At 39.2% G+C, this 18,062-nt stretch overlaps 1 protein-coding gene across 1 annotated transcript; it reads left to right on the top strand.

Moving 5' to 3' along the window:
- The first annotated feature begins 4,405 nt into the window (after nt 1-4,405).
- amacr (alpha-methylacyl-CoA racemase) lies at nt 4,406-16,601 on the top strand. Its single transcript, XM_069513452.1, has 6 exons — nt 4,406-4,868; nt 7,197-7,453; nt 8,341-8,484; nt 10,183-10,343; nt 12,736-12,922; nt 16,023-16,601. The coding sequence occupies exons 2-6, from the start codon at nt 7,207-7,209 to the stop codon at nt 16,430-16,432; spliced, it is 1,149 nt and encodes a 382-aa protein (XP_069369553.1). The 5' UTR covers nt 4,406-4,868; nt 7,197-7,206; the 3' UTR covers nt 16,433-16,601.
- The last annotated feature ends 1,461 nt before the right edge of the window (nt 16,602-18,062 follow it).

Here is an 18,062-nt window from a genome sequence, read left to right as displayed (position 1 = left end):
GAATATGAAAATACATCACATTTCCACCCACCTGAAGTGGCAGAATTATTAATTTACTCCTCTCCACCTACATCCTGAAAAAGTTATATCTAATGCAACTGCATTTAATGAGTTATTATCACTAAAAAAGCTATTTTCTAAATAACCTCAGCTAAAGGAGTAGGGGGGTTCAATTGTTAATGCAGAGGAGGAACTGTTTTGCAACACGTTAATATAATTAATTTAAATTTATATAATGTTTCTAATCTACCACTTAGAGCCAAGAGGGACTGAGGATTGGAGCACAGACCTTGCAATTAGCAGATGACAGAGCTCTGCATCCTGAGCCACATCAGCAATTATCACACAGAGACAGATTTTTTTTGAGAATGCTTTCTGTTTCCCTCTCAGCAGCTGCAGCACATCTCTCTGGATCTAGCTCGTGTGTGGATCCTCATACTCGTAGCTCATCATCTACTAACTCCACAAACATTTATGTCTGTCTGCATGTCCATGCGAAACATATCTTGAGACCCGTTTGCTTTATGTAAATCTGCATTACCAAGCTTTTATTTTTAAAAATTGTAAAATGGGTCTGAAGATTGTATCGGTTGCTTGACAGACCTCTGAAATGTATGAAAAAAATAACACCAGTTCAGCTAATCTTTCAAACTTATACATAAACCACACATGTGAACAGTAATGAAGCAAAATCAATTTCATTTCATGAACATTGAATGTCAGATTTTCACTGCAGATAAACCAGATAGGATGAACACAAAGTTTTCTAACATCACACTGCACCATAGACTGTTTGCAAAAACCTCTGCACACAATGTCCACCACACAAACAATAAAAGGACACTATATTGTTGAACTGTTTGAGGACTCACTAATCACAAGGAATAATTCTGAAGCAGCTCTGGAGCATTAACACAGGACAAGAGAACAGAACATTACAAACAGGCACGTTTAGAGCGGGGACTGCACGCGTCAGAATGACGAAGAAGAAAAAACAGACTGTGCACATCACTGTGATTTCTCCTGTCAACCACACGATATCTGATTCAGTTTTTAACCTGTCGCAGTGGTGTTTATAGGAGCAATCATTTAATGTAGTCTGGTTTTTCCTCATTTTAAGCTTAGTTTTCATGCCACAGATGGCATCCCTTCAATAAGAGGTTTTGCACTCAATAAATCCTGTGACTCATTGGAGATAACTGTGCCGAGAGCTGCAATCATCTGCTAAGTAATAGCTGGATGTGAGGATGAAATTTCCCCTTATTCACTAGGAGGCCTATACTTGTCTTTAATTTCCTTTCTTCACTTTGTATTTTCTACCTTCTTTGTGAAAGTGCTGTGGAAAAACATACTCAGCAGGCACACATCTTTAAATCCACATTGATCTTCAATATAAGTTGGCCTTTATGAAATGATTCATGTAAATCTGGAATAATCTGGTGTCCGTCCAGACCAGCATCCATCTGGGTTACGTAAAAGTTGACATTTCATTCATTTTAGGTGTTTTGTAAAAAAACAGCTGCTATAAATCTCCGGGAGGTTTGTTTTTTCTTCTGTTAACAGCAGCAACAAGTGCAACCTGATCAATATTGCGACCAGAGAAACCAATTAAAAACAGGGTTGAGACAGAATCAAAGTCATTCTGAGAATTTGTAGCTAATTGCCAAGATTCAATACAAGAAAGGTTCATGGATCAAATGAATTTATTACACGATCTTAGTAATATTTATCTTTATCCTTCTGTTGTTGTGCATGTCTGGTGTGTTCTGTTTGCCCCTTCTCCGTCTTCATAATGGAAAGTATATTTGTAAAATAAATAAAATAAAATAAAATAAAAAAACAAATCAGGAAATGAAACCGCACAGCGGTATATGTAATCTGATGTGATGGGCGCTTTAATATGGCCCTTATCAGTTAGCTATAACAGTCAAAGTCCAGAAGCTGTTGACTCTAGCATGAAAAGATAACCTTTAATTATTCACAATCATGTAACACAGATATAAGAAGTAAGATATGAGACCCAGCAGTGGATTAATGAAAAATAGCCCCCTTGCACTTACTCTCTCTTTAAAACTACGTTTTGCTGAATCACTATATAACAGAACAGAAATTAAACTGGAAAATTAGGATCAAGATGTGGAAAAATCTATATATTTCAGGAAATACTTTAAAACTATATGCTGAGCAGGGCTTTTATTGTCTTTAATAGCACACCAGAGACTCTAAAAAGAAATTATAATTTTCTCTTGTCCAACCTAAGGATTCACAGGGGTAAAACCATTTCTTTAGCAAGAACAGAATTCAAAAAGGTCACAGCTCTTGTAAAGCTCTTTCCTCTTATCTCTTCTGACACACATAAAGGAAATGAAATGAAATGAAAAACATCAGAGGGGGCGACGTACACCGGGCGCACGCTGAATATATCCCAATCAGGCAATGCAAACTTTTCTTTGTAACTTCTTCTTTATGAAATCATTATATAATAACCAATGATGGGCAATAATTTCCTGATCAGTATAACTTTTGGTTTGTCTCTCTGGAGCTATTATTTAAGGGGATATTTTGGAAAATGTATTTTTTAAGATCACATTATTGTTGACCTTGACCTTTGACCAGCAGCTCTGAAACTCACTTGGTGAATGAGTAATAATTATACCACCAAGTTTATTGAAAATCAATTCATGCGTTGGTGAGTGTCACACACACACACATACAGGGATGAAAACAATACCCTGCCTGCGTGGCTTTGCCAGGGTACAGAATAATAACAGTTATTCACACTCCTAATTACTGCAATTTTTAAAGCATCGTGAAGATACAGAATCGTGACGATACAAAATCCCTGAAACGCAAGTGATCGTTATTTCTTTGCCAGGGTCATTTTTTTTATTATATAAAAGGAAGGGGCAAGGAAATGCTGAGCAAAAGAATGCATTTACAGAATAGCTTTACTTTGATGAATGAAAGGTAAAAAGCAATAAACAAATGGAAAATCAATAAGTGGTGATCAGTTTTGATGTTGTGGTCGAGGACACAAATAAATCAATATATGCAAAAACACTGCAAAGTGTAAAAATACTTTGTGTTCATAATGAAACTGTAGCAAGTCAGAGGATGTCAGATGAGTAGGCGATGCTTCAATTCCTGCTGCAATAACATCTGATTTCGACCCCCATTAGCCACTGTATTGTAACACTGGCTACTCTTGCAGGGGTCCCCACAACTTTTTGATGCAGAATTTCAATAACAAAGAAATATCATTACACATCCATATCCTTTATACTAACAAAAGAGCTGCAACACATAATTCAATGACTATAACACACAACGACCAACATCAAATCAGAAACCTCTCTAACACATGATAGCTCATTATCGATTTAACAAAAATAAATCTTATTGTAACTACAAATAACAATAATATCCACATCACATCCATCTTCAAGATCAACAAACAAGTAAATCATGTGAACAAGACGCTCATGTAGTGCTCTACTTTATGTCTTATGTTAACAGGTACAGACCTGTCATAGTGAAAGTTATATTTTCTTTCAAACCCTGTTGTGTTATCTTTTTAAGTTGAAAAACTTGGTAGGGAATTTCAAGATATATATATATATATATGTGTGTGTGTGTGTGTGTGTGTGTTAAGTGAGTGCTCAATAGAGTGTCGTGCATGCAAATGTAATTTCAAGCACCACTGGTTTTCATATAAATTAAAATACACACAAAACATAGGCTTCAATTATGAGAGTCACAAGGTTTGACTCTAAGGATATGATCTGACTGTCCATTGCCCAAACAGCCTGGTTATGACTTTTCACAGTAAAGAAGCGGGCTGTGTTAAAGCCACTCTGAAAAACCTTTCCTGAACATTGGCTCACAGTTAGGTGATAGTTTTATAAAGGCCTTGTGTTTTAAAAAAGGATCCCCATCCTAATGATAGTTCTTATCTAAGGTTATAGGCAAGGAGGCAATTGCTTGGGGAGAGGAGGAGCCTCGAGAACAGCAGATTACTTTAGTCCACAAAAACAATCATTTCAGTTCTGTGGTCCTCTGTGTACAGGAGACTGTCACGACATCATGGTCAGAAAAGTTTGAAATGATTCATGTGTATCCACAGTTTGAACGTTATTATCTTGATACGTAAAAGAATAATTTGAAGATTGGCGTAATCTGGTTTGTATATCGTGTATTTTCTTTTTTTGTAGGGGGAGGGGGACAAGATAAGATAAGAAAAAGACTAACCCCAAGGGAAATTCTTTTGGCAGCTTGTTCCAAAATGAAAGTAAAAATATATATTTCAATGTTGTTTATAATATATCATGTATTTAGAATATGCAACTTTTATATACATAACAGAAAACTCAAACTCAATATTCAATCTTAAACTCCATTTCCCAGAAGCCTCTACCCCATAGCGCTGAGATCACGGAAGTCGTCAGGAACAAGGTGCATTTGTTTTCCTCACCGGCGCACACCGAACAGCTCCCGGTTCGGCGGAGTCAGCTCTGGGTATCGACACCGCGGAGTCTCCGGTTCAACCTCCAGCTGTTTAAAGACAGAGGCACGACAGCTGAGAACTACTGAGGGGACAGAGGAGCACGGGTGAAACCAGGAACCAGTGCGAAGCTGTGTCTCCACCGTTTGTTTTGTAGCGGAGGCGAGTGCCTCTAAGTGCGGACTGATCGATAGCAGCAGTTCTGAACGCGTGTCATCATCAGCTGAATGTTTGTGGTAGTTGTGTCGCTGCCTTGTGCTCCTCCGCCTGAACCGTGTCAGATCACTCCACCTCCAGCAGACTCGCAGAAACACTACGAGCTGTAAAGCTGCAGCAGAGGAGTCCTGTCCTCCATCTGTAAACTCAGGTAACACTCAACTGTGACTCCCTGCTATATGTTTATATAGTTTAATAACTTATAAACAAACAAACAGTCCACCTGCAGCAGAGACGTCCTGTCCACCATCTATAAACACATGTAACACTCAACTGTGACTCACTGCTATATGTTTATATAGTTTAATAACTTATAAACAAACAAACAGTCCACCTGCAGCAGAGACGTCCTGTCCTCCATCTATAAACACATGTAACACTCAACTGTGACTCACTGCTATATGTTTATATGGTCTAATATCTTATTAACAAACAGTCCACCTACAGCAGAGACGTCCTGTCCTCCATCTATAAACTCAGGTAACACTCAACTGTGACTCACTGCTATATGTTTATATAGTTTAATAACTTATAAACAAACAAACAGTCCACCTACAGCAGAGACGTCCTGTCCTCCATCTATAAACTCAGGTAACACTCAACTGTGACTTCACTTTGACTCCCTGCTATATGTTTATATAGTCTAATAAGGATTGTTTCCTGGTCGTCCATAACAATAATGTTGTAATATGCAACAGTGATTTCCTGTCAAACTCTGTGTCAGCAATTTACACAACAATATTCCATTGTTATTGTTAAAGACACTGCAGCAGAGCAGTTTGCATCAAAGGGCTTGAGTCTTTATTTACACAGAAAAGGATTTAACAAACAGAGTTCTAAACAAACATAGCTCCTCTTAAAGTCTGTCACTAAGACGTAATAAATTGAGATGGCTAACTTGTACTTTACTCAGGTTCAAAGTCCCTGCAGCATTAAGTGAAAAGACAGAAAACCACCACATCTCACTTCTCTGTGTCGCCATTTTCTACAGCACAGTGCAAATTGCATAAAGAATGAGTATGATTTTAAAGAAATACTGCAAATTATAGGTTTTTTTTGTTATTAATTAGCTTATAGAGCAGTAAATCAGTATTTGGTGTGACGACCCTCAATTTAAATCATCTCCTATGTGTTTTCAGACATGTACTGAAGTCTGATCACTTGCGAGGATGCAAATATCCAAGTCATTGGCTCCCGACCTTTTCCTAAATCTTTTCTTCCTGCTCCCTGTAAAATTTCCGGAGAATGTGCGAGTGAGCACATGTGAGAATACAGCTAGAAAATATTTGGAAAATACGCAGTGAGCCAGTGGACGTGTCGATATATACAGTTCTCACATGTGACAGATGCCAAACAAGTGGAAGATGCAGACGACTATGTCAACTTGGGAAGACAATTTGATTCAAGAGCTTTTTTGTCGATAAAAGCTTGCACCAGTGCTGTAAACAAAATGTTATTTCCCGCAGGAGTATTTATACGCCGTGTCCTGTCTCCTGCATGCTGGCGCCACCTTGGTTTTTTTTTTTTTCAAAATGTAGACTGTCACAAAAAACTAACTAACTAACAAAGAAATGTCCATCAGCTCAACAATCCTCTTATTTCAAGAGATGGAATCAGCAAACTTTCGTAGATTATATTTTTTTAATGCAAACTCTGAATAGACTCCCAAGGCCCTGGAGACGATCAGAGAACATCACTGTATCTGAACTGTCCAGCCTGCAGGAGCTTAACACCCGGCGGTGCCTCTGGAAGCCCATGATGGTCATAATGATCACAGCACACCCACAACAGCCTGATCTCCCTTCTGCCCTCCGGTAGATGGAGGTACAGGACTCCCTGGACTCGTACCATCAGAGTTGAAAACAGCTTTTTCTTCAGGCCTGAGGATGCTTGAATAAATAGTATATTAATACATATCAACCCTGTGCAAGTCAACAGGCTGCATCCACACCCACACACACACACACACTGTGCAATATTTAAGCATTTAAGTATTCAGCCTTCATTGTTATTACATATTTCCTATTTATTTGGTCTTTTTTGGTTTTGGTATCAAGTATTCTTTCTATTGTAAATACACATACAGTATTATTCTATTCACACACAAAAGTCGTGCTTTAAAAATCTCTGGGTCACCAGAAGAAACACATGGAAAGACATTCACTACACCCGACCTTATACATATAAAGACCAAGAGGGAAACAGTGCAAAGGAAAATGAAAAGAATGTTTTTAAAAATGTACAAATATATTTACCATTGGAGCGTTAGATCTAACAAAGAACTCACAGAGAGGCAATTATCAAGTAACATACACAAAGCAACTGGAGGCTGAGGGCAGATTATAGGGCTGCTGTGTTGTGGATAATGGTTCATTTCAGCTTTTTATAAAAAAACATTTTGCTGTGAAAAGCTCACGTTAATATTATTTATTTTGAAATTCCTAACTGTGGTGTTGCATTCTAACATTCTACCTTGTAGTCTTTTCATCATGGCGCTGGCTGGAGTAAGAGTAATCGAGCTGGCGGGCCTGGCTCCAGCACCGTTCTGTGGCATGATCCTGGCCGACTTCGGGGCCAAGGTGGTCCGTGTTGACCGGACTAAGGTCGCCATGGCTTTGGACACACAGGCGAGGGGGAAACTATCTGTGGCCATTAACCTGAAGACCCAGAAGGGTGTGGACTTGCTGAGGAAGCTCTGCATCCAGTCTGATGTGGTCCTAGAGCCCTATCGTAAAGGTGAGACCCCTGGCCCTTATGTGACACTAACGCAAAGTCCTTTTTAGGTCAAAGTACAGAAGTATTAACAGATACATCACATTGTTTGTTATTTCTCATGTGTAACATTTTGTAGCTGTTTGAGGTGGAATTAGCTTTTATTACTTTATACACGTTAAATTAGGAGAGACTTGTAGAGGAACAAATAATAAGGAGTAAATTAGATTGAAATTAAATTTGTTAACATTGTGAGCAGAGAATTAGACTTAGACCCTAGCAGGAAATAGAAGACCTCGGTAGCACTCCTATGAATTATGCGTTTCGAGGAGACTCATGAAAGGCTTCTGATTGGATGGTTGAAGTGGATGACTCGGTGTGGTGCAGGGGTTGAGGTGGGTCTCCTAGCGATGCGGTACTGAGCTGACAGCTGATTGACAGAAGTGGAGAGAGAACATTTGAAACTTTGACAGCTTACAGATGATTGGCTCAAGATGTCAGGTTGTGATTTGAGGAAAAGAGAGAATGAGCTGGTGGAGTCAATAGAGGGCAAGAACTAGAAGATAGAAGATCGCCTTAAATTAGTCATTTTACTCAATATATCCCTAGCCTGGGGGTTTGGCCCCATCCAAAGAACCCAGTCTGACGGGCTGTGAGATAACGAGTAGGGGAGTGCAGACAAAAACCTTGCTACATAATTTGATTTGGCCTTTTCTTTAATTGGTGCTTATTTCCTCCTCAAATAGTCCTTTAAATGAATCCATTTGAGAAGATAATGTCATATTTAAAGATGATGCATTTCACAGACTTTAGAAGACCTGGTTTAAACTGAGCAAGAGCCAACATATACGCAGATGCAGATTTTTATTGTATATCAATCATATTTTGTCGACATACTTGTAACGGCCTAGGTGTGATGGAGAAGCTGGGCCTCGGGCCACAGGAGCTGCTGAAGGAAAACCCTCGGCTGATCTACGCTCGGCTGACAGGATATGGACAGAGTGGGTCTTATTCTACTGCAGCTGGACATGACATCAACTACCTCGCCATGTCAGGTAACAACACACGTGTATATATTTGTGGATGAAAAGAAATGTGTAACTCACTGACACTGTGTGATCTTTGTTTCGACCAAATCGGCTCTACTTTTTATTACCCTCAGAAATGTGTGAAAGAAAAGACTGAATTCCTGTTTGAATGTCAACACTGAGTTTCTATAGTAAACTCTCTAATGACTTGGTGCAGGAATCCAACCTTTTCTTTCACATGGTTTGATTTCCCCATGTACCTGTCTCATCACTTTTGCATTATCACTGACTTTTTGGAAAATGGCAAGAAAAACAACATTTTAAAACCTGACTTCGACCAGCAGTCTTTGAAAGGCTTGCTGTTTTTGTCAAACTCTTTTGAATCTCTTAATCAATCTTTTTGGATTTACCACTAAACATTTGTATTCAACTCAAAGCTAAAAAATAACCACAGCTCAGATTTCTTGTCACCCTTTGTTTCCTGAAACTGTTCGAACGGGACAACCTAGTTTTTATTCAACACCCTAGCTTACATCTTGAAGATGGGAGGAGCAGTTTACTGACTGAAATATTCATTAAATGCATAACACGTCCAAAAAAAAACTAGAAAATATCCAGAATAATGGTTCTGGATATTTTCCGGGAGGTCAATATTTGTGAAGCGAGGATGATGAAACGATGACAATGTATATTTGATAAAAAAGTTTTAGACGTGCATATATTTGCCACTCTTCAGGTACCACTGGAGGGTGATGCAGGTATCCCAACCATATAGTTATTTGACAGCCAAAGCGAGAAGTACTTCCGAACTGAGTTTAAATAATGACAGCTGTAAACCACCACAAGCTTTTTTTCTGACCCAGCCCTCATGACTGCAAAACTACAGGTTATTGAGAGGGTTTGTTTTCAATTTTTATATTTTCCTTACATATATACTGTTAAAGTGCCTTTCTGTTCGCCCCATTTTAAATGTTTCCTGTAGTTGTTTATTCACCAGGCAACCTGATTATCAAGATTTGCTGTAAAAAGGGCCTTCGTTCTGCTAATTCACTGAAAACAAGCTTTTAGGATCAGTTATTGGACTCAACAATGGTAATATTCAGTGCAGGTATCCCTGAAGTCAATAACTATGAATAAACATATGGAGTGTTCTATTGTAGGAATGTGAAGCATTCGTGATGTCGAACATGACTCACTGGGGGAAAAAATCGGAAAGGCAAACTCCTCCCATGACAACTGGAATCAAGTAAATCTCTTTGTTTACCCACGTTTAAAAGAACCCACGAATACTCGCTAATTATAGTGTAAAAGAGGTTTAAAGTAAAGGGGCTGCTAGATTTTAGAGACACCTGCTAGAGTGAGATTACCTCTTTTCTCCCAGAGAAGAAGAAAGTAGAGAAAGTTCAAGTTAAGAAGGCACTTTACTTATGTGGTTGATAAAAATCTAATCTTAGAGGTTGTTATAGAAGATGTTATTTACACTTGTGTCCTGTTAGAGCTGCACCGCTTTGTACACAATAGAAACATTCCTGTTTGCAGGGGCTGATAACCTTCCCTTGTTTTTTTTAGATTTTATTACTTCCTGTTTCAATCAGGCACAACGACTAACTGATTCTCCTTTTCATTTTCAGAGCTTATGGTCTGGCCAGAATTCAATTACTCTTCCACCTGCAAGGCTTTCATTCCATTTTGTGTTAAGCTTTTGTCTTATCATTTCCCCAACAGGCCTTTTATCCCGGCTGGGTCGCAGTGGGGAGAAGCCCTATGCTCCACTGAATCTGTTAGCAGACTTCGCTGGCGGTGGTCTGACCTGTGCCCTGGGGATAGTCCTGGCACTGCTGGAGAGGTCAAATTCTGGGAAAGGACAGATCATTGATGCAAACATGGTAAACATATTGTCAGATTGTAGGAAACGTGTGCTGTGGCAGTGAATCAGTGGACCACCAACGGCTCCACAGAACATGTTGATTCGATAGAAACACAAAGAGAAATGTTGTCTTCTTTTAATTTTTCTAAATATGCAAAAACATTTTTCTATAGTGTCAACAAAAAACAACCTTAAGAATATTTTAGTGGGGACGCTTTGCATAAAAAGCAGATGGGTACAGCCTTGGGTGTGGGTTAGGCCACATTCAGACTGACAGCCACCCTCCAGCAAACAGATCGCATGCAAGGTATATTAATGAGGCTGTGTGGCTACAGGTACTAGTGAGGATTAAGTATAAACCAGGTTGAAGATTCATCAAACAACACAAAGTACTTTGTGCTCAGAGGCAAGATTTTACACTTCAGAAATGCAGCAGATAATTAAACAATAAACATTGCTTCACACATCAGTCTTGATGTTGAGTATAGTTTTTGAAGTTCTGACCAGAGTCAGAGCTGTTTTCTCCTCCGTGCTTCGTCCCCAATGAATCACAGAGCAACAATGCAAATACAAGGTAGTTGAGCCATTTTAGAAAAGTCCAGTGTGTGTTACTTCTTCAAATGTTTAACCCCCCCCCCCACCATTTTCTGTAGTTCTTTTAAAAAGTAGCTCACACTTCATTACAGGTTAGACTGATTGAATTGCAATCAGCAGCAACAAGTGAAAGTAGTCCTGCGGCCCTCGCTCATCTGCTGTATAGAACGACATTTTTTTTCAGGCACAGTTATTTTTTTCTTTCTTTTTGATTGTCCCACTGGGGAAATCAAAGCAAGTGCATCATTTGAATTTGCCCTTGATTACCCTTGGTCTGATCAAGGTGTTTCATTTGTTCAGCAGCTGCAGCAGGACCAGTTTGTGAACATACGGAGACTCACATACATTATTGAGTAAAGGCAGCGGGTGGCGAATGCAGTCGACGTCAACAGAACGAATAGTTCCTGAAGTGCAGTGTTTTCACAAGCTTTCTTATTAGGTATTGAACCAGTGATTTGCAACAACTTATTGTTATTGCAGCAGCATGACGTTTCACCGTCTGTGTATATATTCTACTCACAAATCTTATGCTTGAAAAGATCTGCTGCTGGAATCCACTCAAGCATATCAGGTGCTGCTACACTATGAAAAAAACGGTGTCTTAAGGCAGACAAATGTGCTTATGGGATTGTAGACGGAAGGTTGTTAGCATTTTTATTGAGTTTTCTCTTCACTGAATGTATGCATGAATGAACGAATGAACGAATAGAGCGCATATACCTTCTCCAAGGCCCAACAGTGACCTTAAATTCAATCAAGCCACACCACATTTCACACACTCATAGAAAAGAGTCCCCTAAAGGTCAGGGTTTTTTTCATCAAGAACCATGAATTATTCTCTGAATTACTGGTGAAAATGTTGATAAATGCCTTGCAAGTCCTGCAATGTAAAGAAAGTGAAAAAAAAAAGTAATGGTTTCTTTCTTGGCTCGTGTCAGATCGTTCCACTAAATTTTGTAAAAATCTGTTTAGTAGCATTTGTGTAATCCTGGCGACAAACAACCAAAAATCAAACCTTTTTTACCATATAATGACAAATGACTTAATCTTAATCATTTAATAATCTGATTAAGATGCAGATTGTGTCTCTAATGCATTATCATATGACATCACTTTCTGACCTTCTGATAATTCCTACCGTATGACCCCAAAATATTTTTTATTCTATATAAGCTTTAGTTTGGGTCATATAGGATGGTATAATTACCTCCACAAAGGAGATTAAGGTTTCATCTGCATTTGTTTGTTGCTTTTGTTCTGTTAGTTACGCACTGACGGACTTTGTGGAAGGATGCAGTATGGGTCAGAGAGAAACCCATTCAATTTTGGAGCGGCTCAGAGGAGGATCCAGCTTCTTTTTTTTTCGCTTTCATTTACATTCGATATGATATTTTTTGTTGTTCCTTTTTGGCATTTTCACTGACACCCCGGGACATAATAAATGGATCTTCATGAAAAAAAAATCATCATAGGCATATTTATGGTCCTCTGATATCTATGAGTTTGTGCAATGTGGTACAGCTTAAATTAAATTTAAGCAAACTGTTGGGCCTTGGCGGACTTAAGTGCTCTACTGAGTTCCATTCTAGTTGGGCCCTGCCAGCATGCAGAATAATACATAAATAACAAAATGAACAGCTCTTGTTTTTAGTGAAAACAGGTGCTTTATATTCACTTTACTGTCCTTTGTAATTTACATATTACTTCAGTAATTATGCATAGAAAGTATAATTGAATATATTATAACATAATTTAATATAATGTAAAACCTCACCGACCTTGTGTACTCTTCTTCTCCTCGCTCTCTCTGCACTCAGGTGGAAGGAGCTGCATATGTGGGTTCATTTATATGGAAATCTCGTCGTATTGGTATGTGGGACCGTTCTAGAGGGGAGAACATGTTGGACAGCGGAGCGCCGTTCTATGATACGTACCAGACTTCAGATGGAAAATACATGGCTGTAGGTGCCATAGAACCACAGTTCTACAGACAGCTACTTCAAGGTGTGTATTATACTTGTGTGACCCTGTTCAGATCCAGTATTAACATCAGTCCAGAGTGTTAGACAGGCTGCAATTTTTTGTCCGAACCCATCTGAGGATGAAAGAAAAAACGAACCAAACCCGACAGTCATTATGTTTTTGTGTCCAAACTCGTCCGGATGTTTTCCCCCGATTACAAGCATGTGCAATGTAAAACATTTCAGTAGCTTACCCAAATATCATTTCAAAGTTTCTGTATGAATCCGGCCCAACCTGTCAGGTACACTCTCTCTAGTGTGAACACACCCAAGCATTTCATTGAGGATGCATTTGTTGGCAGTTTGTCCTCACTGTACTAGAGGGTTAAGGACAAAGGAAGTCACATGGTCTAAACAAATAAAATTTGATTGATTGAAATGTATCCTGTGCCACAATTGAAGGACCACCTCTTAACTGCTACAGTCTCTTCTTAGTGTTTCACATACATCGATTGATTTGTGGCCACTACCACAATATTAACACTACACCACATATTGATTTTGATTTGTTTCTTCAAATGGGTAAAATCTTACATCTGTGACCGCTCATCACTGAGCTGTCTCCCTCGCTCTATCTCCCCCTCTCACACAGACACACGTTGACAAAGAACACATCTGTCAGTGATTACTGGTTAAAAACATAATTTTCTCTTTGTGCACTGAAAAGATGCACATGGTTATTTGCATATAGAGCAGGGAGGTAAGCTCTCACATGTGGAGACATATTCTAAAACCAGGTGTGAGCTGCCCATGTGGGATCAGATCTGTCAGGACGGATGAAAATACCAGGTCTGAACTGGACCTATTACAGTGGTGGTTTGTCTCACATGTGCTGTACCATGTCAGCAACAATTAAAAAACCCCAAGGGAAGCGAATAGGGCACAGCATGAAATGAAACGCACGACTCTCCCTCTTGCTCGCCTGTGAAAGAATCGTTAAAGTTTGAGATCCGAAACAAAAAGCAGTTCCTAGGCAACTGGCCACTGTTCGAAATGAAGTATTCATGCCATAAGCAGCCACAATACGATACTGTGATGTGCAATGAAGGGTACATTCTCCAGCAGGTTGGCTTAGGAGAAGGTGTTCACTCTAATCATGTGGACGTGTGCTGGTTCTTGTGTACTATTGATCCTATCGCAAAACACACCGTCCACAGTAACTATCACATTGTGGCGGTTTCTTCCAGCACAGATCCTCTGCAATAAATAATCCAATGGTGAAAACACTGCCAAAAAAAATTAATTGTATCCACTGAAGTCCAGGACCTGTTAGTCCTCTGTGAGACTTCTGGTTATAAATTCTGGTATATCACACGTGACTGAGCCTTTTGGCCTTTTTGGAAAATGCCATTCAATAAATGGGATAACACAGTTATATCTCCTCCCTGAGTGTCAGTAACAAACTCACTTAGCTTAGAGTTAGCTGTGTCCCACCTGCCTGACTGAAACAACTATGGAAATATTAATGAGATTATTAAAGGTACAGTGTGTAGAATTTTGTGATATCTAGTGTTGAAGTTGCATGTTGCAGCTGAACACCCCTCACCTCACCCTCTCCTTCCAAACATGAAAAATAACCTGTGGTAGCCTTTAATCGTCATAAAAACTCAAAAGGTGTTTAGTTTGTCCAGTCTGGACTAATGTAAAAAACATGGCGGCCTCCGTAGAGAGGGTCCCCTCAGTGTAAATATAGAGTATTTAAATATAAAGGGCCTTTTCTGGGGTAAAGAAAACTACAATTCATACAATTTAGATGAAATGAACTAGTGAAAATATCATGAAGATTATTCTTCATTAAATTTCTGCCAATAGTTCCCTTTCACCTAAATCTTACACACTGGACCTTTAATTGTTTCACAATCAAGAGCAACAAAATCGATTAAGGAGCTAAAATACGCTGCTGTATGTTATCTAGATAATCAGGTCTAGTTCGACCTCTTATCATCTTTAGCAGAGGTGTGATCATATTATAGGATTCCAGTTTCATGCTGTGATCTCACTTGCAGGATGTCAATAGCATTAGATGATGAGTGACGTGAATACACAAAGTTACAGCAAATGTTAACAGTGATAAACATATAATATAATGAACAGCAACGCCTTGCTACAAGCAGAAACTGCATGAGCTACTAAGAATGGGATGTTGCAATTCTCTCCTCTCGATGGTGGTGGGATGGTTACAGCGTTTGCATTGTGGGGAAACCCTCTGCATCTTCAGCAGGTATCTCAGGTTCATGTGCCTCCTTTACCTCTACGGTTCTGCAGGTGAAGGTCACACAGCTGGCTCTCCTCAGCCAAAACTAATAATTGCATGTTTTTGGTGTGATTCCCTCAAAGGAAGCTTGTACAGTTTTTTTTACCTAATTTCTCTTTAGTGAGTTCACTTTTACAAAACACCGGTAGACACACTGCTAAGTCCAACAGATAATCTCACATCCAAAATACATAGATACATAAAATACTTTACATCTCTAAACGCTGAGATTTCTTTCCCAACTAGAAAAGAATACTTTGTCACATGATACACGCCTAAAAATGCAGCAACCGATATCACTACAATATATATTTCTAATTTCTTTACCTTTTCAGTCTCTCAGTGCAACAAAATGAAAGGCAGCTCTCACCTTAACGGTCTACGTTACTGAAAGTAATCAGAAATGCAGCAAAAGGCTTTTCTAAAAATAAAGTTGTTTCAGTAATGCAACACAAAACAAAAGTATATATATTCATATGGTACATCTGTAAGATATACTCTCTTGGACCTGTCCTCTGTAAGTTTTCACAATACTTTTTCTCTCCTACATGATGTTCCCTCCCACCGACCTTCCGACATCAGAAAGTAGCAACGACACAGTCTCAGCTCGTGTAATTTTGCATTTTTGAAATTTCAATAACTTACATCGCTGAGGTAAATGAAAAAATAACCTTCCAACTGAAAGACTTTGTGAACTTTAGATTTGATATCAGGATTGAACAGCTGGTGCCCACTTCTCTGAGACCTCAGACATTTTTAATTTTACATCCTTTGTTGCTATTGAATCATGGTTTTCCATTAGGCTACATCATTTTTTTCTTTTTCACAGGTTTAGAGTTGGACCCTGCAGAATTGCCTGCTCAGATGAGCATCAGTGATTGGCCAGAGCTGCGACGGATGTTCACGGAGCGTTTTGCCTCAAAGACCCAAGCAGAGTGGTCCGGGATTTTTGATGGGACGGACGCCTGCGTAACACCTGTGTTGTCTTTTGACCAGGTGAGCTCACACCCACATAACCAGGAAAGAGGCTCTTTTGTGAAGGACTCTGATGGGGAGGAAAGCCCCCGCCCAGCCCCGGTGCTCTCTCGGACTCCTGCGGTGCCTTGCCTCACCTCCGACCCTGTTATTGGAGAGCACACAGTCGAGGTCTTGGACGAGTACGGCTTTAAATCAGAAGAGATAAAGCAGATGTTAGCAGCTGGGGTCATAGAGTGTAATGCTGTCAAGGCAAAGCTGTAGAGGAACAAGTGCATGTCTAAAATAGATCTGAATAATCTAACAAATAAAATAAAATCAGTTGTTCATACTGTACCATGTTCACACATACTTCATGACATGTTCACTGCTGTGTTCTCTTCTTTAGTGCTACTTCAGTACTAAAAAATAAATAAATCATAATTTTTGTGCATATCTCGACTTGTTTTCCATCATTATTTCATACAGTGGGCGATATGATATGAAACAGATAATAAGCCGCATTTTACATATTTTTAATGAGATCTTATTAAATCTTTAGAAACCCTGCAAAACAATGTTTGTGGCTATACTTTACAACTGTAGCTTTAAACCCTGCAATGCATCACACTCATATTATTATTGCTCGGGCTTATTATGGCTGCCGCCTAGTGGTGCACTTGATGCATTCCCATGGGCGAAATTTTCGTTCTGCTACTCCTCCCACAAAGTTTGACGTACATTCACACAAAGTATCAAACCGTTTTTCTCGATCGCTGTGATATGACTTTTCTAAGACATTCGTCAAGCAGTTTGTTCGCTAATCGCAAAAATACAGAAACCCAAATGCATGGGATTCAAGATCTCTCACCCATTTAGTGTGAGTAGTCAAGGTCTCTTGCCCAATTAGAGTGAGTGTGAAAAACTGCCATTTTGTGTTAAAACTGCTCTCAAAGCCACAAATGGAGGTACTGCCCATAGTAACACAATTTTATCAGGAAACCTGTAAGGAGCCTACTCTTACCTCTTTATTCCAGCCCGACCATAGACTGTAAATAAAGATGGATGTCATGTCTCTACTTCCTCCCACTGTACAGAAACCAAGCCAAAATATCCAATATACAAATATCACCATCTTGCGCATTTGGAGTCAGGGTCTGTGCAGTAGTGATCTGGGTGTTAGCAAGTTCCCCACTCGACCAATAGTGAGTCAGTCTCAGCTGTCGTTTCACTCTTTATTCTTCTTTTGCATCAAATAACCAATTAAACCAAACACTTGAAAAACATCAATGTGATAAGAACTAATGACAAATGAGAGTAACGTAAAGTAAAACTTTTTTAAAGGGTACTTTGACTTTTTAGTTTGGTCCATGTCCCATCTGTTGACATGGAGGAGCCATTATTTATGACCTGTACTGCAGCCAGCATCCAGACCACTTTGGATTCACTTTTAGGCATCTGTCAGGTCATCTATCTTCATGTACAGTCTCACAGCTCAGCTTCTGGCCTTACCCTCTGTTTATGTTTGCCTTTTTCTGCTGATGTTGTGACAACAGAATAATAATTTTATCCGCAGCGCTGTAGGTTGACAGTGTGTGTATAACAGATAATCTTTATTAGCTGCAAATCAAGTTTCACACTCATCCCTGTGTCTGACAGCCCAAACAGGTAATGAATATGTAAATAAGAGCTTCTAAATCATGAATTTAGCAGCATTAACACAGAGTGATCAAAGAGAGCAAGAGACAGACCCAACAAAGCTCCCACACTCTTTTCTTGTTCTCTCCATTCACATCAGCTACAAACAAAAATAGTTCTGCTCTATGTATAAAGACAAAGGGAGGATGTAATGAAAAATATAATTTGAAGTCACCTGCCATTCTAATTCAAGACAAAAAACCTAAAAGGCCACTAA

Source organism: Paralichthys olivaceus, chromosome 18 (assembly GCF_024713975.1).
Source record: "Paralichthys olivaceus isolate ysfri-2021 chromosome 18, ASM2471397v2, whole genome shotgun sequence".
Taxonomy (NCBI): domain Eukaryota; kingdom Metazoa; phylum Chordata; class Actinopteri; order Pleuronectiformes; family Paralichthyidae; genus Paralichthys; species Paralichthys olivaceus.
The sequence above is the reverse complement of the archived record's forward strand: the minus strand, read 5'-3'. Positions and strand labels throughout refer to the sequence as shown.

Excerpts from the sequence above, each read along its gene's own strand:
- amacr (XM_069513452.1), top strand. The coding sequence starts at position 7,207 with ATGGCGCTGGCTGGAGTAAGAGTAATCGAGCTGGCGGGCCTGGCTCCA. Across the intron at positions 8,485-10,182 it reads CAACTACCTCGCCATGTCAG|GCCTTTTATCCCGGCTGGGT; the intron begins GTAACAACACAC and ends TTTCCCCAACAG. Across the intron at positions 10,344-12,735 it reads AGATCATTGATGCAAACATG|GTGGAAGGAGCTGCATATGT; the intron begins GTAAACATATTG and ends CTCTGCACTCAG.